Source organism: Lepidochelys kempii, chromosome 2 (assembly GCF_965140265.1).
Source record: "Lepidochelys kempii isolate rLepKem1 chromosome 2, rLepKem1.hap2, whole genome shotgun sequence".
NCBI lineage: Eukaryota > Metazoa > Chordata > Testudines > Cheloniidae > Lepidochelys > Lepidochelys kempii.
Genome location: NC_133257.1, coordinates 213347729 through 213374041, shown reverse-complemented (window position 1 = coordinate 213374041; position 26313 = coordinate 213347729). Strand labels below are relative to the sequence as shown.

Below are 26313 nucleotides of genomic sequence, written 5' to 3'. Positions count from 1 at the left end.
ACTGAATTTATGCTTGTTTACTCAAAAAAATATACTTGGAAGATCTGTTACCTGAAAAATCCAATTGTGGTGGTAGGCTTTAGGTTTTTATGAGGCCACATATGCCAATGTCTTGGAGACTCAAACACTGCAGTCCTGCATATGGGCTCTCCCAGTAACTTTATTTTTCCCTTTAAGGCTTGACTGGTGGGACGACAAGACAAAAATTACTTTCCAAAAAACAAAAACAAAAACAGGACTTTTTCCTGGTGCATATTTCCACACTAAGAAAGCCTCCTCTATTCATCATGCTCTGGAAAGACAATTTGATATTCACATTCCCTTTCTAATTTGAAAGAGGCTTGTAAAAGGTTCTTCGCACATATCAGTACTATGTCCATTAAACACTAACAGAATGGTGGTGACTTCCCAACACACCCCTACGCTTGGCAGGGGAAGGGTTAGTGGAAAACTAGAATCAAATTTGAACACTCCTCAACTAAAATGGAGAGAGACGGGTTTGAAAGATGGACCCTACTCTGTATTAAATTTCAAATTTAGTTCCTTCCCTCGAACATAAACAGGATTCTCGTTTTTTATGGAGGACAAGTTGTTCAGCATTAGAGCTTCCCCACACTATGTGCTTCCTCACCTGGTGGGACTCGTAGCTCAAGTTGTCATGGCCATGCAATCCTTGACTTCTCTGCCGAAAGGGTCAGAAGCGATGGGGTCTGCCTTACAGAAAGCACCACCCATGACTAGGGAATGACCTCAATAGAGCCGCTGCCAAACTGAATGCCTCCTAGAGTTCCCCCATGAAGCCTCTTAACCCTCCATCTCTCCCCCAGTTCATCAGTCCAAGGCCCGATTTCAAAAAGCATGTTCTGTATGCAATGTATCAGCCAAGTGTATATTTTACAAAGGCAAAGAGATTATTTGCTGCTCAGGGGTAATAAATGTAGTGTGTGGAGAGTGGGGGAAGTCATGTCAAACACAAGAGGAAAACACTGTACAGGAGGCTTGCATATTAATTTCTATAACAGAAATCTCACAAGTCCCACCCCACTATAAAAGTGACAATAATGTAATGCTGTTTTACAGGCATTTACAGGCATTGACAGGCCCATCACAATGGAAATATCTCGAGCAAGTTATTTGGCTGCCGTGACAGAAAGAGTTGTTTGTTTTGAAACAGATTATTTATTTTTGTAATGCAGACAAATTAGCAACCTATTTAATGAACCACTGCTGCTTATAAACTTCATCTCTGAAAAGTCACAGGACTCGGAGCACATCAGAAATGTTGGCTCAGAAAGAGAACAGAGTCAGGCTTGTTTGTCCGGTATTGGCCTGAAATGCTCTGAACCTCCATAGACAAAGCTTAGGGGATATTGTTGGCTTCTGTAACTTGCACATTCATGATCTTTCAGTCTTCCAGTCTGTTAACTTCTCCAGACAGTCACACATCTTACTGTGGAAGATAGCTGTGGTAGAGGGGAGGGATTAAGTTATCACATCCTGAGGCCCAAGAAATTAAATTTGCTACTGCTCTGTATCTCACTTTGGGACTGCCTTAAACTTTCCTGGGGAACTAGAGTGGAATGTTCCATTTCTCCAGACCTGCAGCTTTTTTTTGGTTTTGTTTTGATGTGTCAAGTGTAACTCTTACACGCCACACATTTCAACAGTACTGCTGTAAAGCAGCCTGTTCCTCAGATGAACTATTCTGCAAATACCATTAGGAACCCTTATGTTTAAAAAACAAACTTAAATCAACATTAGCATTGTAATTATTGCAAAGCCACTGAATGGGCCACTTGGTTACCTAAAGTCTTTTTTAATCCCAAAACAACATAGTTAGGATGGGAAAGACTTTCTGGAGGTATTTGAAATATGCTTATTCCATTTCAGATCCTGAGACTCAAGTTACCAGCAAGTTGTGAGATAAGGCAGCCAGAGCTGGGACCCCAGGGTTCTATGCAACTTTGGTAATTTGCTTGGCTCAGTACATGGGCCATTTAAGCCCCTGATAACACCAGCTGGAATGTGTGCTCTATAGCCAGGGACAGCTGGGAGGAGAAAAGGTTAGTCACAAATTAAATTAAGAGGTGTAAAATGCTGTGAGAAGAAAAACAAATTGAGATGGTGAAAACAGGTGCCAACTGACATTTACTCAATACTCAGTCACACTTTCCTTTCTCTCTATGTAATTAGCAGCTAAGCTGAATTAGGGCAGATTTCATGCTTCTGTGACCTCCATGAACCGCCTCCTCCCCCTCCTGAAAAAAGGAAAAACACCTGCAGCTAGAAGATTTTCCATAGGAGTAAAATGAGAAAAATCCCAACTACTGTAGAGCTGGGTTGGTAACAATGAATTCTTTTGAAAAGGATAAAACTGGCTTTATCTGAGGAATTGCTGGTAAAGTCAAATAATTATTTGCCTTATTATTACATTTACCAAAACACAGCAATGCGGTGGTATGCTTTGGAGGGGGGGAGGGTTGGACAAAAAATACTAAAATCAACAAATAATAGGCTGGTAAATATTTAGAGGTCCAATTGAATGGCCAAGAGCACTGTGAAGAAGGAACTCCCAACTATCTTGTTCATGTCTTCAGTCTTGGATAAGCCACTGACTTCAGAGAGCTTTGGATCAGGCCCATTTGCTCTCTGCTTCCTGGAAAATGAGGATAACATTTTCTTGCCTCTCTCGCAGGGGTGCCAGGGGGATTGAACTAGTTAACACTCAAACTATTTGGAGCTGCAAAACACTACGTAGTTCTAAACACTATGTTTTAAAGTAGTATTAGACTTGACTCGTAATGATGTGACAGCTCCCTTCCAGTTTAAAGCCAACCTTAAGTCGGGGAATAAAATAAAGACGGCCAATCAGAACAAACAGTAAGTGACAGTAATGGTTTAAAATCCATGGGTCCAATCCTGCAGCTCTTGCTCATATGAACAATCTAATTGAAGTAAATAGGCCCAATCATTCCTCTGTAACTCAAAAGGTGTTTCATATGAAGTTCCAGTTTTGACCTATTTCTGTTTTAATTATAATGTTTACACTTTGGTTCCTATACATTTCTGAAAAGATTCCCTTTCACAATTGCTTCAATGGCCTCATTGATTAGTTACACCAGCCTAGCTATACCAGCAACACCCCCGATGGAGAGACAGCTTATACTGACAGTTCTTTTGCTGGCAAACAGACTTTTTGTGAATGTATTCCAGAAAATCCATCATTTTGTGTCATTCCTGATCTCTGTCACCTTCAGACAATAAAATACCATAATTTTATGTATGGTAAAATATAGGGATCTCTTCAAAATTGTTTGTTATATATACACATATATATATATGCATTAAATATAGCTTCACCCATATCCATGCCTGAAGAATGAGTGACTAAGACATGCCAAAATAATGTTTTGCTTACGTTATCATTAAAACAGAAGTCACACTATTGAGGATTCATCATGCTGTGTCATTTGACCTAAGAAGTTGTATACAGAGAGGAATGGCTCAGACTGAGGCACAGTCAGAGGGTTGATAGCAAATAAGTCCAACAAGAAATTTCTGAATGATGCCATTAGAGGCAGCAGTCTCAGGAGGTTAAACTTTGGTGGCAAGGTCAGTGAAAAGATGCCAAATACCACCCCAGTTTTGGGTTGCACACATAAAAATGTGTCCCATATTATGGGGGAATATACAACATCAGTGAGATTACATTTGTCAAGATTGCAAACAAAGGTGTGATTGTAGCACAGGTAGGCATATTAGCATACGTAGGCATAGATTAAATCTAGCACAAATATGCCTACCTGCACTACAATCACACCTTCACTTGAAGCACAGGTATACCCTTAGATATCCTGTACAGTGCTAGACTCCACCAAAGTAATTCATAGCTTTTTAAAAAAAAAAAAAATTCAAAGTACCATACTAATACTATTCATTTTCACTGTGTTCTTGTGAGGTATTGCCCTGATTTTACAGATGGGGAAAACAGGCACACACATAAGTGGTAAGTGACTTGACTAAAGCCAAAGGAGAAGTTGCTATCAGAATCAGGTTTAAAACTCAGGTTGATTCTACTGTTTGTCAGTCCATTAAATCACTCCTTTCAAAAATAAGGTATAGGAAATATTTAACAAGTCTTATTTCTATCTATTAATGCCACATTTTTTAGTATTTTGATTTTACTATTATCTCATAACCAGAGAAATGGTGAGGAACTGCAATTCAGGGAAAGCAAGATAAATGTTTAGGCTGGAATTATCAAAGGGGCCTAGGGGAGTAGTGTGCTCAGCTCCTTTGAAAATTACGACCTCTGTGTGAAGAGGAATTTGTTAGGAAGGGGAAAAAAACCTGAATTTGTAGAGCTTGATCAAACAGCTAAGAAGTGCTGTGTGATAATTATCTGAGGGGTGAAGATGCTGGACTAGTCAATTTGTATAAAAAGTAATTAAGACAAAATGGCTTCCTGTCAAAAACAAAACTTCTGTGGAAAAATTCATTTGAGTGTATTTTCTGGTGGGTTTTTTTCAGTTAAAAAGTGAAACCATATTTCTTCATTAAAATTGTTCAGAATTCTGGTTTTCCATTCTAAAGCTGAATTTATTTTAACACAGGAAATGGACAATTATTTTTTTAAATTTCCCTTGAAAAATAATTGACATTTTTCTACCAGCTCTATTGAACATCAAGGAAGGAGAATAATAGACATGGGTTGAATTTTTTTGACTGTGGAATAGGAGAATGGTAGAAGTCCGTCTTTTGAATTATTTGATTGGAAAAAGCAATAGAAAATATACTATAGAGAAAAACCATATGTTGTCAGAGGCAAAAGCTTAAACGTCTTGCTTACTCTTTACTATCTTAATTTCTCATGAAAAGACAACAACTTTGCTCATCTAAGAAAGCCAAACTGGCTAACTGAGTTGTAATTCTAACCAATCCCCCTCAAGATGATCAACAAGAGAAATAGTGAAAAGTCATTGGGCCTGAAAACAGATGACAGAATGTTTGAATGGCAAGTGTGTTTAAATATGATGCATCCCAAAATGTGTGTGGGTTGGGTTGGGGTGGGGGGCAGAAAGGAGGGTAAAATCAATCAAGAAATACTTCATCTCTAGTATTTTTCTGATGTAGAATATGTCTAACAGAACCATAATAAAATTGCTGAAAAAACAAGGAACTCTATTGACCTAAAATTTCTCTCAGCAGGTGCTAGCCCCAAACACTCAGAAACTCAGTGCTTGTAGACCCTAATTCTGTTTCATATTAGTGATGGGCAAACTTCAAAAGATTTAGAAGTTCAGTAAAGATCCAAAAGTTCAGTAATTTGTCTGACCCATTTCATACTAATTGGAGCTTGTGAATTTAAACTTGAGCTCTGTCTCTTATAGGTTTTTCCTGCATTACAGTGTTTCAGCTAGAACAAGGGCAAGCAAAGGCCCCTCCAAGATCATGTTCAACCCCAAGAAAGATCCAGTTTGAATTTGGGTCAAAGGTTTGGGTCCATTATTTCACAAACCCACCGCTATTAACATCTTATTCTGCATGTCTCCCTCCATCACATCTACAAAACCTCACAACAGATTTGATTCAGGTTGTGGATAGCCAGGTTAATCTTGACTCTTTACTCAATTGATTCAATTCTTTCCTGTTTTGAGGAAATTTCATGTAATGTTGTAGGTGGATTTGAAATGAACTCTGCACCCATGGGAAGGGGAAAATGCTAAGTTTGCTCTGCTTGAGTTGATCCCAGGGTCCTGGAGACACTGGGAACATCCAGTGCCAGAAACTTCGCCTCACCAAGGGCACCCAACCCATGCATTTATTGGATGTCGAAGGCCAGTGGGAAAGACATAGGTCCATTGTTGGTAGAGACAATAATGACTCCCTTAGAGTGGGTTGGGGCTTTGGCTCAGGAAACTATTGCTTGACCCAAACAGTGCAACCAAACAACATCCAGTATCAAGTCTTCAGTCTTAGTGCTGAGATGAGAATGGTATGGAAATTACACTGGTCACAATGGTGAATGTTCTCTACCTAGCTGCAGATTATGGAAGTGGGGGGACATCATCAGCCCCCACAAAAAAGTGGGATGACCTCATCACTACCCACAGCTGCTCATCCCCTTGTCCAGCATTTAATTCTGCCCCAACTGCCAAATCACATCCCTCGCTAAATTCTGCTCCCATATCTATTCTGCTCCTTGCAGCTCCCCCTTTAATTCTGCCTTCTAGACTCACATCTGCTCCTCCTGGGTTTCCTCACCCCTCTCTCCTAGCCTGAGTGGACTGCAGTAGGATCCCCTTTGCCTCTTTCCAGGTTGGGTGTTGCAGGAGAAGGGCAGAGGAGGCTGAGGTCTTTCTCCTCCCCCTTTCCTGCCTCTCATGAGAGTGGGGTCTGCTCCTGAGGGGACGGGGAGAGCACTCTGCACGTTTCTCGCAGCAGCCCTGACTCACTGTTCATCCCCAGGAGGCAAGCAAGCGGGGAAAGAATCTAGAGGGGTTCCCCCCCAGGCTGTACTAAACATATGCACCCCTCACAAACCCAGGCTGCTCTTTAGAGCTTTTATTTGTTGGGTCTGAGACAGCACACTTTAAACATTGGATGGAGATCAGGGCAAAGTTTTTTAAATGAGCAGCTGCAGTTAGTAATCCATATGTAGGCACCAAAATAAGTGGCTTGATTTTTCTAAATACCAATTTTAGCAATTAACTTTAGACATCCATTTTTGAAAATCTTGGCCCAACAGTCCATGCCAGTATTAAACCTACCTTTCCTATTGACAACTGGTCATGAGATATTGCTGACTTGCTTGCATATCTCAACAGGAATGAATGTATAGGCTTTGGGGCAACTTTGTTCCTTCCTGCTGAGCATCCCCAAAGAGCAGTTTTGTGCAATTATTTGTTCTCCTTAAGGACATTCTCATTTGAGGTTCCATTTGGTCTTCCCTCTTAGCCAGCACATATAGGGCAGCTAGAAGGACTAGTGAGGAAATGTGAGCTATGGGGCCTTCAGTATGCTAAACTTATTATTAATCTGACCTAATCCATCTGATTCACTTAATGTTTTACCATATATATAACTGCAATTGGACATGGCTGGCTACGATCCAGACTGGATAAAAGATCCTGGTAGGATGGAGGGAAACAACTGGAAGTTGGGGTGAGGATTTTAAACGTCCCACTGACATGGGTTGCATGTGTCCACCTTTTGTTACTCAGGTTCCCAGTTGGGGAGCCTGGCTAGATCCCCAGCTGTTGTGAGATGATCAGGTTAGTAGCAGTAGCTAGTTTGAGATTTTCCACCAATCTGTGTCTAGATGGGTGTTTGCAAGTTGTATACAAGATAACTAGTGTCAATATATTTTTTGTTTGCTCAGCACAGAGTATTGTAGTGAATTATGCGTGGGGCTGCCTCTTTAATCCATTCAGAAGATGAAGCTAGTGCAGAATGTAGCAGCCCATTTGTTTGCAGGTGTTTTCTGTTAGGAATACATGATGCCAGTCCTCTAGTGCTGGCTGCCTGTTGGTTTGGCCTTATACACCCTAAATCACTTGGGTTCTGCCAATGAGTGATTGCCTCTCTCCCTGGGTGATACCTGCAGCAGTTGCCTCCAGCAGAGGTGCTTAGGACTGGAGGCCTCTTGGTTTCTAAGAGGGGGTTAAACACCTCCAAGGCTGGCTCTCTCTGGTTTCACTATTTCAGTTGGTTCAAACAACCAGGACATGCTGCAAAACCCTTCTTCTATTTACTCCTGCTTTCAGGGAGGGAAGGGTGTGATACAGATTGGTACTTGTGTATCAGATGGGCTATTGTTTAGCTCTGAGTTTCAGTTGCTGGTTGGTTATTTCTGTTTCTGCGAATGCTGCTGATTTTACTGTTTGACAGTTGTGATTCAAATATACGTCATAAGTGCTTAAGTCTTTGTAAGGTGGCTGCGTTATGTTTAGGTCAAAACATCCAATACTTGTTACTGCTTTTGCTAGGAAACCATCTCCTTTAATCAGCATGAGCCTGCTTTTCCTTCATAAAAAAGAGTGGGACTTCCCAGTGTTAGAGATGGCACGAATACTCTTCCCTTTCTATTCATTACCTTTTTGTAAGAGACAGATGACATATTATAGAATAGAGTTGGGCACTGAAAAAACAGCCTGCTAATATTCACTAGCTGAATGAATTCGCTTCAGCCATCTCCATGTCCTTTATTCACTTTCTACAAACATTTGTATGATCAAGTTTGACTGCCATGAACATTCACAAAAGTTTCAAAATGACACGCATGACCATTTGCATTCAATAAGAGAGAAGTATCATGTGACTGATTTCACTGACCACTCAAAACTAACCAGCTCAAACAGATACAGAGATCTGTCTGTGATCAATCCATTGTAATAACATTCACAAAACAATCCACCTAATATTGACAGTAATGACTACATTTTAAAAAATAAGGAGCCTCATATTTAACCTCATTCCGCAGGTAGCGGCTAAATTCATATATCGTTTAATATTTGTATTGCTGTAGCACCAAAGGAGATCAAGTATCAGAATCTCATTGTACAAAGCACTGTGGAGATGTGTAATAAAACACTAACTCTCTAGCGCAAGGACTATCTAGGATACGACAACACAGGTGGATGAGACAAACTATGTCAAGCAAATCACAGTCTAGCCAGCTAAATACACTAAGTTAAAATTCTTCCCTCATCTGTATTACAAAATTATTTATAAGGTAACTAAATCAAACTTTTATGTCTGAGTATTAAGAGACTTGGAAGCTATTTCTACATGCTTTCTGTTTGACAAATAATTTGTTAATTCTTTACATCAATCAGTCTTCCGTTTGCCAGATGGTTAGACAAGCAACTGGCAGAACAGATGCCAATGAGAATGACTTCAGCGTATGCCTGGATTAGTTTCTTACATCTAAGCATTCATTATAAGATAGTGGATGGCCAGTTCCGACCTTTCTGTCAGGTAGACAGCCATTTGAAACTAGAAATTGATTCAAACGAAAACATAAGAATAATGTTCATACTGGGTCAGATCAATGGTTCATCTAGCCCAGTATCCTGCCTTCCAACAGTGGCCAATGCCAGGTGCTCCAGAGGGAACAAACAGAACAGGCCAATTATTGAGTGATCAATCCCATTAACCAGTCCCAGGGTCTGGCAGTCAGAGGCTTGGTTAAATAGCTATCTAGCTCTTCAATCTTTGCCCTGCCCTGTGCATCTTATGATATTTTCTAAATTAATCTATGCACTAAGCCTATTATGTTTTATGTTATCTCCAAGAATCTGTTCCTTGAACTATCAGCATTATTTACATAAGTGCATAATGTACCTTTCATACCAAGCAGTCTGTGGATCAATGAACAAACGATTCCATCATTCCACAGGGAAGATGTTCAACTCTGTCCCCCAAACTATTAACTTATCCACATCACAGGGACATTGAGACTTCCATAAAAGCCATAAAATGTTCTGATATCTTCAAGTTGAAGATTGCTATAGATGTGCAGAATATTACTAGGAACAGGTTATCTAAGTCACTCTAGCCAAAAAAGGTCTCACAGCTTAAATTCCTGGTTTTATTATGGTTCCCAACTCACTGATTTTACTCTGGGACAATGTGCTGTGACTCCCTAATGAGAATCAAAAAGGGCAATTGAGCAGATACATGGCTGAACCATCTGGCTGGACTCTTAGTTCTTCAAGCACTTGACGTTAAAATACCTTGCTTGCCCCTCACCTCAGGAGTTGTGGGCATTGTCACTGAATTTCTCCCTTTGCCCTTTTAGCAATTTCTCCCAGGCTAAAGAACTGCTGCCTTTAATCTATTCCCAATATGTAACGTGTTTCTGTTGTCTGACTAGTTTAACGGCTCAGGCACTTTTGGAAGTCAGCCATAGTAAAACAGACCCATCTCACACATTTTGTTTCTGGAGATGCACTTGTTTCTGGAGGACTCACACTAACTTTTCCTGAGTAGTCAGCTGCCCTCATTCCCATTCCCCAAATTCTCTTTCACTGGTTGAATTTACGGTGAGCAGAACGTTTGGGACATGATACCTAACAGATCCTCCGGAGGACTGGATAAAATGGAATTCTTAGGATCACTTAACAGCTACTGCCAGATGGTGAGGTTTTTTGTAAAACTTTGGGGTGTGTCTGGGACCCAATTCTCTGTTGCCATATGTACCAGAGTAAAATGGGTGTAAAACACCAACATGTTGGAATGATAGCAGCCTACACCCACTCTGCACTTGTGTAAATAACTACACAAGGTGGAGGGCAACAGAGACTGAAGCCCCTAATTTTTTTCCAAGTTTTTTCTATTGTTTCTACATTAGAAATCGAAGGCCTTGTTTATCCTTGCAGGAGTATAGTGGATATAAGACTGCATAAGACCTGAAATCTGAGGGAGGGAGAGGGAAAGTGGATTTGTAGACAATGTTTTGCTAAATAAATAAATAAATAAATAGGTGTTTTGCTGTGATTTTGCTGTTTTGTTATTTAAGCTCCTGCCACTTTAAAATCTTTATAAAAGAGAATATTCTAACACCTCCATCCCCTTCACCTGATGCTCAGAAAACTTCCACTCCAGTTCACGACTCTTCCAAGGAGCCTTCCAGCTAAAATGTTTGCCTGAAGTTTATTTTCCTATGTCTGCATCCTTTAGGGCTTACACAAGGAAAGTTGTGCCAACCAAGAAAAAATTGTTTTCTCCTATGCTCTGCTCATTTGATACAGCAAAACATGTCGTCATTCACAGTTGAGGGCATGCGTGGGATCAAACCCTTAATGAACATAACAGCGTTGCTAACCCACAATATTATGAATCTCATGATATTTGGGTATTGTCTTGTAGGCCTGGTAATTCTATGAGAATCTCTGCTTTCTTTTAAGCAAAGTAAATCTCTAGCTCTCATGGTTGAAATGAAAAGCTTGAAAACATGACCTCAGTGCTCCCTAAAGGCTCAAAAAAATCAGAAGGCCAATACCTCCTCTTGTCAACACATACACTTTAAAAAAAAAACACTCATGTTTTTATAGCCAGCTTCCTTATTTATTTTGGGCCAGACCCATGATTTTTTCAGTGCCTTGAATTGGCAATTCTGCATAAACACAGGGATCTAATTGTATAATTAAATCTATCCTTTGGAATTAAATTGTTCCCCATTCAGATCCTAAAACTATGTCAAGTGAAAACTCCAGTTAGCCCTTCCTGAAGTAAGGTATCAAAATGATTAACAGAAATTAGTACGTGAAACTGTTGTATGTGAACAATTCCTAACCTCAATGAACCATAGGAATTTAAAAAAAGCTTTGCAAGAAAACTAGTTATTGGAGATACTTAAATACTAAAGTATCCAAATATGGTGAATTGGGGAGGAAAAACTAAAATAGTACAAATGGAATATTTCATGAAACTAAACCTTAATTTTGAAATATTTAGTAAAAGTAGAGTCACACTGTTTTCATTACGTAAGTTCATTTTCTTTTCTCTAAGGGATACAGCAAGAAGTTTGAAATTAGAAGAGTCCAAGTAAGTCATGGTTTGTGCATAATATAAATACCAGCTCCCCTCCCCCTTTGCCAGAGATCAAAGACCATATAAATTAGACATAATATGGTATCTTGGAGGGTAAAAACAAAATAAAATACATACATATATCATCTTAATGTAGCAACTAGCAGATGCATAATTTTGTAGATTCAACAGAAGGAATACCTTTTTAAAGAAAACAGTTCTTGGGCAAGTGTTTTTATTTTGAGTAATCTAAAACAATTAAAGTTTTTGTTGTGAAGTCTTACTATCAGTAGTGGTAGCTGAAATAAACATGCATATAAATTGTCAGTGAGCAGCTAATGAAATCCCTGAAGTGTACATTCTGTAACAAAAGTGTAAATTAGCTGAAAATAGCCACAGTAAATAGTTTACAACAGGGTCAATCAAATGATATCTTTGTGGCTCCAAGATCTCAGAACATCTTTATAATGAATGTGGAACAGCTGGAATATATATATATATATATATATATATATATATATATATATATATATATATATATATATATGTATGTATCTCTCTCTCTCTCAAAGGTAACAATTGTGCTTCCATTGCAGACTCAGCTGCTGTGAAAATAAACCCAAGGGAAAAAGCCAAAGGATAAAGATTTTTTTTCCTAATATAGGTCCAAACATGTAGAATAGTTTGAGGAAGGCCTGCAGTTATTTGTATCTCACATGGCTTTATTGCTTCAATTTTTTTAGAATGTAGGTGCGAATATGAAACTGTGCCATTAACTTTTTTTTAAGAAGTGAATCTGTACCCAGTATTTACCAATGGCAATGACTTTGCAGACTTCTTCAGCACTACCTTTGGCAATTGTAACAAAAATATTCCTTTGGCAGATAGTTACAAATTATTCAAGCTCCTAATGTTACTAGGTAAAGCAGTAGTACCAAGTAGTGAGTTTTCAGACTGACATGTGATATAATGTTCATCTTCTGATGGGAAGGTTATTTTGAAACAAACCAATTACAGACTCAGCAAAAAATATTGTTAATTCTTTATTAGTGTAATATTTTTCAGCTTTTCTGTTGGACAGGGCATAATGCAAACTCCAAATAAAAATTTAGAGTCCTTTGCCGTTCAGTAAAAATGACCATAACATTCTGATTCATGTTCGTTCTTTGTTAGTCAAAAGGAGGGGACGGGAATATCATAGAACAATTAGGCACACAGCTGACACTTACTGTACAATGATATGCACAAGTCATTTATAACAGCTATATTCATAAGATGTGCTCTTTAGATTTTCCCTTGTATTATACGAGCCATGCTCAGTTGAGCAAAGATCACTGATAACAAGAGAGATTACAAGGAGTGTCAAACAAGACTTTTAAAACAAGTCCTTAAATAAACTGATGCACCACAACAGAATGTAAGTTGTTGGGTTAAGGAGACAACTTAACCTAGACCTCAGAACATTAAAAATGCATTTATTTTACAATTATTCAAATACACATGCGTTAAATGAAAATATTGCACAAAATTAAAATTTAGATTGTGGAATTTTTTATTTTTTTACCTTCTTAAAAAATTTGGTTCACATTCTGGTAGCATTAAAGTTAACTGTTTTGTTCTAGCAAACACCAGCAACACAAGCTTAGAATGAACCAAATGAAATGTTCAACTGTTCATTTTCTCTTAAAATGAATTAAGGCTAAAATAAGTGCATTTGTTGGTCCATGGCACAATTATTTTCAGCGGCTAGTAACAGCACGCAAATGTTAGGATATAGACCTTCCCAGTTAAGTGCTGTATTTTAACATTCAGTTTTGGGGCATTTACAGGGTAATATATAACACAGATTGGCAGGGTTGATTATTTTAAATGGTCAACATGTAAACCATTTAAACAGCACACAAACATTGATAAAAATTATTTATCTTTGATGGTTCCTGCCCACAGTTAAGAAACCACATTCTGAAATAAAATAGTAGAAGACAAAGCCATATATATATATATATATATATATATATATGCAGTAAATGCATTAAGTGTAATGACTTTATTAAGCCTGGTACACAATGTACAATTTGTGTTCCTGAAGAAGTAATTGTAAAATCTCCTACAATATGAGCATGACCACTGTTCTTCCAGAAGTCTAGCCTGGGTGCCGGTCGAGAAGAGGCATCACAAGTTTCACAGACTACCGTATTATCTTTCTGATTTCAAAGTATATATGTAATTATTAAGTGATTTACAAATTTAACTCAAAAACAGAATTTGGTATGGTTATATAATTATTTTTAGGTCTCTTTTCTAGTATGTATTTAGAAACATCACCTTCCAATAGTTGATGTATTGTGCGGACTACCAAACACAAAGCCTGCATGATATCTTGTCCTTTAGATTTTAAGTGATACATACTGACATGGGAATAAGATTTAGAGTGACATGTAAGCAATAGGAATTTCAACGATGGCCATATCTATTACCTTATATAAGAATGTGAGGAAAAATGGTTAATTCCAACAGCAGTGAATTATTATGTTTCTTTAGAACCTCGTAAACTATACATAGATGGGGCAATGGGGAAGGAATCTTCCACATGTGCTGTCTTTGCCTTCCTGGAAATCATAAGGGAAGGGACTTAATTTACAGTATGTAGATCTGCAAAAAAGAAAAACAAGTGCACTTGAGCACATGTATACCATATGACAATGACAGTGATACTCACTACAAGAGAAATACGATGAAAAAAATCTGATTGGAATCGAAGAGAAAAAAGAAAATCAGTATGGAAACTTGATCTGTTTTGATTCCACACCCAACCCATGAGGGCTTGTTTGGTTCCTCCCCTCAGAACGCTCCCATAAAAGTCCCCTTCCCCATCCCTCAGACAATGGAACCATATTTTGTTCTCATCTCACCTGAGGACCTTGGTTCAGTGATCCATTAAATATCCTACTTCGTATTTAGTATTAGTATTTAGAAAATATTTGTAAACATTTTTAAAAATGGAAAATAGACAATGGAGTGTGTATGGTTCCCATCCTTTGCCCTAGATGGTGGAGCTCAAGATAGAAGGGGAGTCCAAAAAGTAGGATGCAAACTGTCATATACTAAGGTCAAACAAGTGTAATTAATCTTTATTCTTGATCAGACATTAATTTTTATGGAAGTAAATGGATAGACTTGGGGCCTTTGTGTAGAATAGGTTTATTTATTAAAATTTTACATTATGCAAAAAATAAAAAAGATTGTTATTTAAAAAAATATTGTAGTTGTATTTCCTTTTTATATTTTCATATATACATTGTGATGCATTCAGGAATTTCCAAATGTTTGCACATGACTGTTTAATGAAGTCTAGAGGAATCTTGTGTAAGTCAGGCACCAAGAAATTCTAGCAACTTTTCATGTGAGGGGTACATAGCTATCCTGGGGCTATTTTAAATGAAGTACAACACAGTGGGCTTTTAAAAACAATTCTTAGTTTTACTGGGAAAAGTTGTGTGTAACTTGCTCTCCACTGCAAATTTCTACTCTTTTAGTTTGGTGTCTATCTTGCTTGGAGCATGTATCCCATCCCCTGTCACTGCCAATCTACTTGAGATATGCTTCAATGATAATACCAGTTGCACAATTTCAATAAAATTTGTATGCCCCTTTTCCATTTAAATTGCATGCAAACTGTATGCCATGTGCCATAAGAACAGAAGAGGGCCCTTAAAGCTACAAATTCATCAGAATAAAGGGTCTATTTTCTACTACACCTCTGCCTTGCACCACTGAAAAACAAAACAAACCAAGATATAATGTTAGTTTATTTTTTCAAAATAAACGAAGATGAAGTTAATGGAGGTGTAAAAGCCACGTTACCTCAACCTCTACTTAGTGAGTGTACTCTTGGGGACATACTGTAACATTTTTTTCCAGAAACCAGCTGTTCCAAAGACTTCTATTCCAAAGCTCAACCTTTACACAAATGTTGATCAAGACCCACAATCATAATGCAAAACAAACCCCACCTGATTCTCACACATTGCACAATCTCCCAGTGGTAAACTAGTCAAATCCCTCATGGTTACTGTAGTTGTGCTTTCCTTAGCCCTCAGCAAATACAGTCTGACACTTTTCATTGCTTGCAAACACCAATTCAGTCAGGAATGGAAGAAACTGACACTCCTTACATAACTGGCCAATATTCTTCTCAATGTTGCATGAAGATGCACCAAATCATTTGAGACACAAATCCCATTGTGGTAGTGGTTGCAATATAAGTGAGGATGAGAAGATCCACAGGTCTTATGGATGTATTAATAATCTAATATGTGACACTAAAAGACTGGTGCAGAAACAACAGCAAGTGAGTTTTAAGCCCCAGAGAAAATGCCCATGACACTAGTCCTGGACAAACAAACACGAGCTCAATAGTTTGGAGTGTCACCTTTTCTGTAAGGAAGGCGCTTGAGTAGATTGTAGTCTCTGCTTGTATCTCTGCATCTGCTCTGACCGTGAATGCAGTTTGCTGAAGAGCTCATGGAATTTATATTGTGGAAATAAGGTTTCCAGGAAGCCCTCCAGAAAGACATATACCATCCTCTTATTTAGCTGAGTATGCTGAAACATTTCAAAGACGCGAAGAATGCCTTTCCGTGTTGTCTCAGCACCTATGATGTGCTTCAGTTCATCTACACAAATGACAAGAGTTACAGAAGTAGTTTTATACATATTTTAAGTATATATAGGTTAACTAATAGGAAAGGTAGAACTCCTTGTAAATCAACCATTGCAATATTCAGACAGAACCTTATGGGAAAGGGTTTAAAAGGAATGCAGCTTGGAGGCGAGAAAAAAAGTCGTTCCATTACAGTAGTACAGATCTCTGAATATGATGGTGCACTTTTACTTACTAGTCACACGCACATGCAAAACAATGCTGCTATACATTTTACTGTCCCTTGGTATCTACACGCAGTATGCATGTCCAAGACCTAAAAATTAAATCTTTAGTTTAAGTTAATACTGAACTGGTTCTAAGAGAAACCTCAAGCTGTCAGACTGAACCAAAAATATTCAATCTTCTGATAATCCGTTAAAAATATGGGTTCAAATAGATATTTAATTACTCCATAGGATATTAATTTCAGTACTTTAGCTTCTTTCACTTTTAAATAAAGATTGGGACCCCCATACTTCAACTTCAGTAACAATATAAAATCCAGTAATGTACAATATTAGTAAAAATACTAAAAATATTCAAAGCTCACTCACCTGGCATTATCTCCAGGAGTTTAGTTTTTCCTGCCACTCTCGTTCGCATTCTAATATCTTTGTCTCTGCGTGGAACAGTTTCTGCTAAAATGCCATTGGGCCAAAAGGCATCTCTGTAACAAATACAAAAACAAGTTCTTTAAAAAAAACACCTATTTTTTAAACCCTGTGAGCTACCTCATAGCATAATGTGAACAAACTGAAAGCATTCAGAGATAACATTAATCTGCAAAAATCTTTAATACTCAAAATGCTTTTGTTAATCATTTGAGGTGTAGTTCAGAACCGGTAGAACAAAAAATAAGAATTTCTTGCTTGTCAATTCTCTTTAAAAGGAACATAACTCAGCAATGTTACTAACAGTTGCATACTACTCTCTATGTACTCCAGTATGGGAGTCTGTTGCTTGAGCCTCTTGGAAAAATTTATACACCCACCCCTTCTCTGCCAGAAACATCCAAATACAGCTGAATTTATTAGCTATATGTAACTTGTCTACAAATCACTTTATATCAATGAGTCTCTCTCTCTTTTAGTAACAACTTAGGCTCAAATTTTTTGGTAGTAAGACACAAGACGATGACTTGCTTTGGAATGTTTAATCTGTGTGACAACAGTGCTGCTTGCATTTTTGACTTTTAAAACGGGTCCAAACCTTGGGCTTCTTTTTATTTCTATTTACAATTAGAGGACATATAGACTCTCAGTATTCTTAATTGGACAATTCAAGGAGAGAAATGAGGAAAATGTAGACAATCCTGCTATCCTATCAATGAAAACTGCCTTAAAATTTTGTCTATTAAGAAAAAAATTTACTTTTAAGCTTGTAAAAAAAGTTAACTTCTTAGTTTCAAAAGTACATTATCTAAGGAAACTTATGGACTGAAAGTTCCAGTCTCTGTAACTGTCTGCCTGCCTAGCCAATCTGACTTTATCTAGTCTATTTGCAACTGCTCTGTTGGATAAAATGACAAATACTGAAGTTACCTCACACTTGGGTCCATGCTATTTATTTATGACCAGAGTCAGAACAATGTAAAATCCACTTTTTGAGCTCTTACATTGCTGGCAAAGCAGTTTCAATTTGGTACATAACTGCATTCACGCACATAAAACATGGATCGCAGTCTGGGGATCTATTCTACCTTTGGAGAAGCTATAAAATTCACTCAGAAATTCCAGTGAGAGATGAAACTTCTGCAACATCTTCAAATACAGTCTTGACCATTTCTATACAGACTGGAAGAGTGTCCAGAAGACTAATGTCACAGAGCCTTTGTTATGGGGTCTGTTAGTGCTGTCCTTTACATCTTTAGGTATTTCTCTCTTCAGATGAAAATACCGGTCAGATATTCATCTTCTTTGCTAAACAGGCAATCTTTGTGAACCACATTTCTGGAGAGCTCATCCTACATATCTTATGACTATTTTAGCATGTTCTTGAGGCTTCTACAAAGACAGCATTCTAAAAGTGATGTAGTACAAATAGATTCCTTTAGCTCATAATTTTTTTTTTAAAACCGATGATTACTCAATGGGCTGAAAGCTCCAAAGGAAAGTTCAAATGTTATGAATGTATAGACAAATATTAGTAATAACCTGTGGCAAGGTTTTAACTACAGTAATTGTTGCTGCTCCTGCTATAACATATTATACACTTGCATGAACACAAACAAGCCACTTCACCCATCAATGGAGTGAAATTTAACTACTGTTTAAAAGTACACAACAATTTTGCAACAGTTTAGAACAGGTAGTGAATAACTTAAAAAAGGAGAATCGGGGGAACTACAGGCCAGTCAGCCTCATCTCAGTCCCTGGAAAAATCATGGAGCAGGTCCTCAATGAATCAATTTTGAAGCACTTAGAGGACAGGAAAGTGATCAGGAACAGTCAGCATGGATTCACCAAGGGCAATGGATTCACCAAGGGCCTGACTAACCTAACTGCCTTCTATGACGAGATAACTGGCTCTGTGGATGAGGGGAAAGCAGTGGGTGTGTTATTCCTTGACTTTAGCAAAGCTTTTGATATGGAAACACACAGTATTCTTGACAGCAAGTTAAAGAAGAATGGGCTGGATGAATGGACTATAAGGTGGATAGAAAGCTGGCTAGATTGTCAGGCTCAATGGGTAGTGATCAATGGCTTCATTTCTAGTTGGCAGTCGGTATTAAGCGGAGTGCCCTGAGGGTCAGTCCTGGGACCGGTTTTGTTCAATATCTTCATTAATGATCTGGAGGACGGCATGGATTGCACCCTCAGCAAGTTTGCAGAGGACACTAAACTGGGAGAAGTGGTAGATACGCTGGAGGGCAGGGATAGGATACAGAGGAACCTGACTGGACCAAAAGAAATCTGATGAGGTTCAACAAGGATAAGTACAGAGTCCTGCACTTAGAATGGAAGAATCCCATGCCCTGCTACAGTCTAGGGACAAGTGGCTAGGCAGAAGTTCTACAGAAAAGGGACCTATGGGTTACAGTGGACGAGAAGCTGGATATGAGTCAACAGCGTGCTCTTATTGCCAAGAAGGCTAACGGCATGTTGGGCTGTATAAGTAGGAGCATTGCCAGCAGATCGAAGGACGTGATCATTCCCCTCTATTCGGCATTGGTGAGGCCTCATCTGGAGTACTATGTCCAGTTTTGGGCCCCACACTACAAGAAGGATGTGGAAAAATTGGAAAGAGTCCAGTGGAGGTCAACAAAAATGATTAAGGGGCTGGAGCACATGACTTATGAGGAGAGGCTGAAGGAACTGGGATTATTTAGTCTGCAGAAGAGAAGAATGAGGGGGGATTTGATAGCTGCTTTCAACTACCGGAAAGGGGGTTCCAAAGAGGATGGATCTAGACTGTTCTCAGTGGTAGCAGATGACAGAACAAGGAGTAATGGTCTCAAATTGCAGTGGGGGAGGTTTAGGTTGGATATTAGGAAAACCTTTTTCCCTAGAAGAGTGGTGAAGCACTGGAATGGATTATCTAGGGAGTTAGTGGAATCTCCTTCCTCAGAGGTTTTTAAGGTCAGGCTTGACTGGGATGATTTAGTTGGGGATTGGTCCTGCTTTGGGCAGGGGTTGTACTATATGACCTCCTGAGGTCCCTTCCAACCCTGATATTCTATGATTTTATGATACCCCTTTCCAAAAAAGAAAAATTTAAAGAGACTAGCCACAGAATATTCTCTGTTCAAGTAATGAATAATTTATATATCATAAAATCTTTACAAATCAGGATATAAACTACCTATCTGAATCTTGTACAGAGGCAGAATTTCTGGTGTGAAGTGGACTTACTGTCTCTGACAGCTTAAACTGATTCCATTGCTGAGGTAGGAGGACAATCATTAAATATTAGTTGGCCTATACCGGTATAAGTTTAATATACTTTTAAAATAAAAAAGGTATCTATAAAACACACCTGAAGCGTTTCACTGCATCTGCTACTTGGTCAGGAGAAGTCATCGAGTCAACGTGATCAACTATTTTTCTAAAATCAAAGCGAGACGAATTAGTGATTGCTCTCATTTTACTTTTCAAAGGGCATCAGGAAGAAGAGTTCTTTAAGTAAAGAGTGCTTTAAAGTAGTTAAAACTTCAAACAATATTCAAGAAAAAACAAAAAAGTGCATCATCTCTCCTTTTCACCATTCCACAGATTACATCAAGTTATCACACCAGAAAGCCTCTTGTTCATTCTCAGTCTCACTTAAGGTTTAAATTCACTCATTTTCCTTCCTCATTTTGAGTACTTCTAAAGTTAAATAGGTTTACCCCAACAGAAATAGGAAAGAAAAAGGATGAAGAAGGGTGGAGAAGAGAAGAAGCATACAACCCAGATTGCCATTAGGTAATTTACTCTCTTTCCCATCCTACAAACAGAACATTAGATCATTACATCACATTGATGCAGAAAGCAGAGCAATTAATGAATTTTCAATTTTCAGCCACTTGATATTTACCTTTGTTTGCTAGACTGAAGAGATCATTATCAAATTTCTGTTTCCCATATAGGTATGTATAGACTGCAATCAAGTCACCCCTTAGCCTTCTCCTTGATAAGATTAAATAGATTGAGCTCCTTGAGTCTATTCTTGAATTGTGGACACCACAATGGGACACACTACTCCAGCAGTGCCAAATACAGAGGGTAAAACCTCTCTACTACTACCCAAAATTCCTCTGTTTAGGTAGCCAAGGATAACATTAGTCCATTTGGCCACAGCATCTGACTCATGTTCAGCAGATTATCCACCATAACTCCAAAATCTTTTTCAGAGTCACTCCTTCCCAGGATAGAGTTCCCATTATGCAAGCATGGCCTACATTCTTTGTTCCTAGAATTGTTTGCTTGTGCCCAGTTTATGAAACATCCAGATTGCTCTGTATCAGTGACCCATCCTCTTATTACCAATTCCCCCAATTTTTGTGTCATCTGCAAACTACCAGTGATGATTTTCCATTTTCTTCCAGATCATTGACAAAAATTTTAAATAGCATAGGGCCAAGAACCACATCCTTTTAATGATCATTCACAATTACACTTTGAGACCTTTCAATTAGCCAGCTTTAAACTAACTTAATTTGTGTTTTATTAATTTTGTATTGTTCTACTTTAATCAAAACGTCGTTAAGTACCAAGTCAAATGCTTTACAGAAGTCTATTACATCAGCCAAACTAGTACTCTCACCAAAAAGTTATATCAAGTTAGTTTGACAAGTTCTATTTTCCATAAACCCATGTTGATTTACATTAAATATATTACCCTCCTTTAATTCTTTGTTTATCAAATCCCATATCAGGTGCTTCATTATCTTGTCTGGGATAGATGTCAAACTGACAGGCCTATAAATACCTAGATCATCCCATTTACTGTTTTTTAAATGATGCCACAACATTAGCTTTCTTCCTGTCTTCTGGATCTTCCTCACTGTTCCAAGACTTACTGAAAATCAGCATTAACCGTCCAGAAAGCTCTTCAGCCAGCTCTTTAAAAACTCTTGGATGCAAGTTACCTGCACCTCCTTATTTATTAAAAAGTGTCTAATTTAGTAGCTGCTGTTTAACATCCTCCTAAGACAGCAGTGGAATGGGAAGTGTGTTGTTATACAGTATGACTTCATCTGGCTTGTTTCCAGAACAAAAATATGTATTGAACGATTCTGACTCTTCTGCATTAGTAATAATTCTCCCATTTCTGTCTAATAAATGACCTATACCATTGTTAGTATTTTTTTTCCTAATATACTTAAACTCCTTATCATCCTTAACTCTGGTAGCCATAGATATCTCCTTGTGGTCTTTTACTTACTTTACCAGTTTTCTACAATTCCTAGTTTCTGATTTATTTTCATTACTATCAACTTCCCCTTTCTTCCATTTGTTATATATTCTTTTTAATGTTTAAAGCTGCCTTCCCTTCTGAACCTGGTTGGTTTTAACTAATACAGCCTTCTTTTTTTGATTGTAGGACTTGGCTTTTAAAGTGTTCTTAAATAATTCCCAATCATTAATCACATTTTTCAGGTTAAATTGTTCCTCGCAAATTGATTTGGCTCAACTGTTTTCAGCTTTGCGAAATTGGCCCCTTTAAGCAGTGGTTCTCAGCCAGGGATCTGGAGCCCCATGGAGGGCCGTGAGCAGGTTTCAGGAGGGCTACCAAGCAGGGCCAGTATTACACTCACTAGGGCCCAGGGCAGAAAGCCAAAGCCCTGGCATATGGGGCTGAAGCTGAAGCCTGATCAATATAGCTTTGCAGGGGTCCCTGTGGCATAGGGCCCAGGCAACTGCCCAGCTTGCTACCTCCTAATGCCGGCCCCGGTTTTTATATGCAGAAAAACGGTTGTTGTGACACAGGTAGGCCGTGGAGTTTTTATAGCATGTTGGGGGAAGCTTCCCCTCCCCCCCACCCCTTACACAGTATAGGCAGGACACAGAAACAAGTAACAGCAGTTTTAATAGACTGTCACTCCTCCTTCCCTTTTGCCCACTCAATCCTTTTTAACTAGATTATATTGATTGTTTTTAACATTCCAGTCACATGAATCATCTTACCAGGTTTCAATAATACCAGCTACACTGAATTTATGCTCACAAATGAGCAACTCCTAGCGCTGGTGCACAAGCAATTAAAAATTTTCTTTTCTTCATGTTCTTTGATTCGTTAGTTAATTTTGTTCTCAGCACCTCGATTTTGTAATGAGTGTTCATATCTCCTCCTTTCTTCTTCACCACACTTCTGAGTTCACTAGAGTCATCTTAGCTGCAAGATATCCTGCAATGCAGTGTCATTAATGCTGATATGAACCATCAGTAATGGATCCTTGCTGGTGAACTTCAAAAGCCTATCCCATCTTAGAGCGACATCTCCTATCTTGGCTCCAGGAATGCAGCACACCATCCTGTAGTCCACCTCTACCTTGCAGAATGTGCTTCCAATTCTTCAGAGTACTGAATCCCCAACAAGGATAATTTGTTTTGCCTTAGATGGTTGGAGATCTCGGTGGGCAAGCTTGATTTTCTTTCAGATTTTCATCCATGTCCCCCCTCATCTCTCCCCGTTTCCTTGGATTGGCTGGATTTTGAGAGATATATTGTACAGTTTCTACACTGAGCTGGCCACTATGGAATTGGAGAGAGGGGAAAATCATAGAGGAGGTTTGACAGTTTATAACCACCAGAGGGAAGAGGTCAAGGTGACATGTTATACAGCTGGAGACAGATGAGATGGTAGGCTGTGGCCACCAGAAAGAAGAGAATCAGGAGGAATTCCACACAACTAGAAGGTTCCAATTGATTCTAGCTGTGTGAAATTCCTCCTGATCCTCTTCTCACTGCTTGCCATCCTCATCTATCTGCAGTTGCATAGAATGCCACCTTGACCTCTTACTTCTGGTGGTTATGAACTGCCCAACCTTGTACCTGGGAGCTAACTCATCAGCTTTTCTGATTCTCAGTAGCATTTCTATTTCACCTTCCAATCCAAGAATGTTTTCTTCCATTATAGCCACCAACTTCATACAGAGGAAGTACCTCCTGGCTTCAGGCAGGCAAGAAAATATGGCATGTCTGTTGCAGGTCACCACCACGGTTCCATTGCTGGCCATTGTGGAATCATACATAGACCTGGAACTGAAAGGAAAGACTCACATGCTCCCTCTCCAAACTCCCTCTGAAACTGTCCTGTTATCCGCCTTTGTTTGCGGCTCAAGTTTGCCTAGCAAATGACCTTTTATATTAAGTCTCCCTATTTACCTCAGCTTCACCCCTTACCACCAGGGTATGATTAACCACTCAGACTTCAAACAGCAGGGCTGATCAAAGGTCCAAGGGTCAAAGCACACAGCCCTTACCAAGGCACCAACACACACCTGTCTCAGTTGCTTACTCAGGGGCCCATGCCCAGCTACACAGCCCATTTGCAGAGAACAAACACATCACTCATCAAGTTCTGCTACCTCCAAGCGCACAAAAAATGTTTGGAGATAGCTATAGTCTTCCTGCTTCTAGGATGAAGAGGGTAAGTGAAATTATTCCTTATACAAGATTAATAATTTACAATTTGCTTTGTCTTCTGCTTCTTGGTGGGTGGAGTCATGGATTATGTAACAGTGTCCTATTAGCGGGATGGGGAAATAGGAGATTAGAATAGTGCTATTCCCCCCCCATCTTTGAAACTATTTGCGAGACAGAATACGGATTAAACAGAACTGAGTTTGTCTCTAAAGTGATTAAGCTTTTTAAAAGAAGTATAACAGTTCATGTACATTTTAATATAATTATAAAACAAAAGTCTTGGTGGTCTTAAATAAACCGCTTAAAATGCTGAAGTAGAAAAACTAATACAGTAAGTTCCCATATCATTACTTATTAGAGCTGAGCGGGGAACAGTTTTGCCATCCCACAAAAACTGGACATATCAAAACATTGTCCCATCCCAAATCAGATGAAAAGTCAAAATCTCATACTTTCATGAATGGAAAATCAAACACATTTTCAGTCTGAGCCAAAACATTTTGTTTCTGTAATTTCTAAATACAGTACTTCAACCATTTAATTTTTCCCCATATTATTTTTTTTAATGAACAGCCATTTCAAATGGGAAAACTGGAATTTTTCATTTTGAAAGCATCAAAATGAAATATTGTCATTATGATTTATTTTTCCAAATTATTTTTGAGTCACAAAGTTCATCAAAAACCACCCCCTTCCCATGAAAAGTTTGAGCTTTGACAAATCGGCATTTTCCAACAAAAAACATCTTGTTGACACCAGTTCTAACACATACTGTATAACTATGTACAATACATCCAGTCTGGTAGATTGTAGGGCTTCAGTTTTATGAGCATTTGATTGCCTCAATTGTTAAACAGTGCAAGAAGTAATAAATCTTATAAACAGTTGCAAACTATAAAAAGTAAAGTTGACAAAAAGCTTACACAATGTCAACATTAGTTGATAATATAATGAATTCATACTTCTATAAACATATGCAAGAGCTTACTATTTTCTTGGAAATTACAAATTTTTAGAGAAGTTTAAATAAGACGCATTCCATGTCTTATGCAACAGACACTAAAAATGACTTTTTTAAAAAATCTGCTTCCATCTCATTCCATCTTTAATGATCTGTGTATAATCTCAGAAAGAAAAAATTGCACTTAAGCAGTGAGCTTACATTTGCAGATGCACAATCAGTAGAACATTACAACTAACTAATAAAAGGATAACTTTCTAGACATGATTCACAAACTCTCATACAGCAATTGAGCATGAATAAAAAAGCTGGTACCTATTGATCGTGTCTCCATATGTTGCTCTAATAAGCTGTTGAAGTAGATTTTTTATATTTCTTCTTAACCACTGATTTCTCTCCTTTAAATCAAAGACTTCATCCATAAGGAGCAGCATTACTCTAAGAGGAATATTGTCGTCCACCTAGATATGTACAGTAAAAGGCAAAGTATAAACAGAAAACCTCAATTCCCGCTCAGGCAATTAAGGTAGCATCTACCACAATTGTTAAAGTTAAGAGTCTTAGTTCTTCCACACTACATCATACGCACTGTCTTTCTGAAAGAAGTCAATAATTAAAAGAGTTTCCTATGGTCTGAAATCTCTCTTCCCCAGGATGGAATCATTCATGGTTTTTATTTTGAAATTAAACTAGATTTTTAAGTATGGTCTTTTAAAAATATGTCCTAAAAGAAGAATCTGCTGCATTACTGAGGCCAGAATGGTAGAGTTCAGAACCAGTTACAGAAGGTGGCAGCAGTATTACTTAGAGGAGTTTCTTATTCCTCTCTTCTTCAGATAGCAACAGTGCTTCCAAGAGCAGAGCTGATGGGAAACTCAAGGAGTGGCTTTCGTCTGGATACCCTTTCTTTTGAATGTAGCAGTAGCAACAGTGGCTCTGAAAGGAAGGTGCCCAATTGCAGACCACTCTTCCATTGCTACAGAACCCAAACTTTTATTCTTTGAGTTCAATCTGATCTTGATGCAGAAATAAGCTGTCAGTGT

The 26313-nt window shown here is 38.4% G+C and overlaps 1 protein-coding gene across 8 annotated transcripts in view; it reads right to left on the bottom strand.

The window, feature by feature from the left end:
* SNX13 (sorting nexin 13) overlaps positions 1 to 26313 on the bottom strand; it is a 185882-nt gene that overhangs the window by 14557 nt on the left and 145012 nt on the right. For 5 of the 8 annotated variants that reach the window (XM_073333775.1, XM_073333779.1, XM_073333776.1 and 2 more), the window contains 5 exons: positions 25586 to 25731; positions 20216 to 20284; positions 16795 to 16907; positions 15968 to 16211; positions 12564 to 14187 (listed from right to left, as the gene is read on the bottom strand). In XM_073333775.1, the coding sequence (XP_073189876.1) occupies positions 14088 to 14187; positions 15968 to 16211; positions 16795 to 16907; positions 20216 to 20284; positions 25586 to 25731 (672 nt within the window). In that variant the 3' untranslated portion in view covers positions 12564 to 14087. Of the gene's footprint in view, positions 1 to 12563; positions 14188 to 15327; positions 16212 to 16794; positions 16908 to 20215; positions 20285 to 25585; positions 25732 to 26313 lie in introns of those variants that run through there. The other 3 variants (XM_073333780.1, XM_073333781.1, XM_073333777.1) reach the window with 2 other exon arrangements.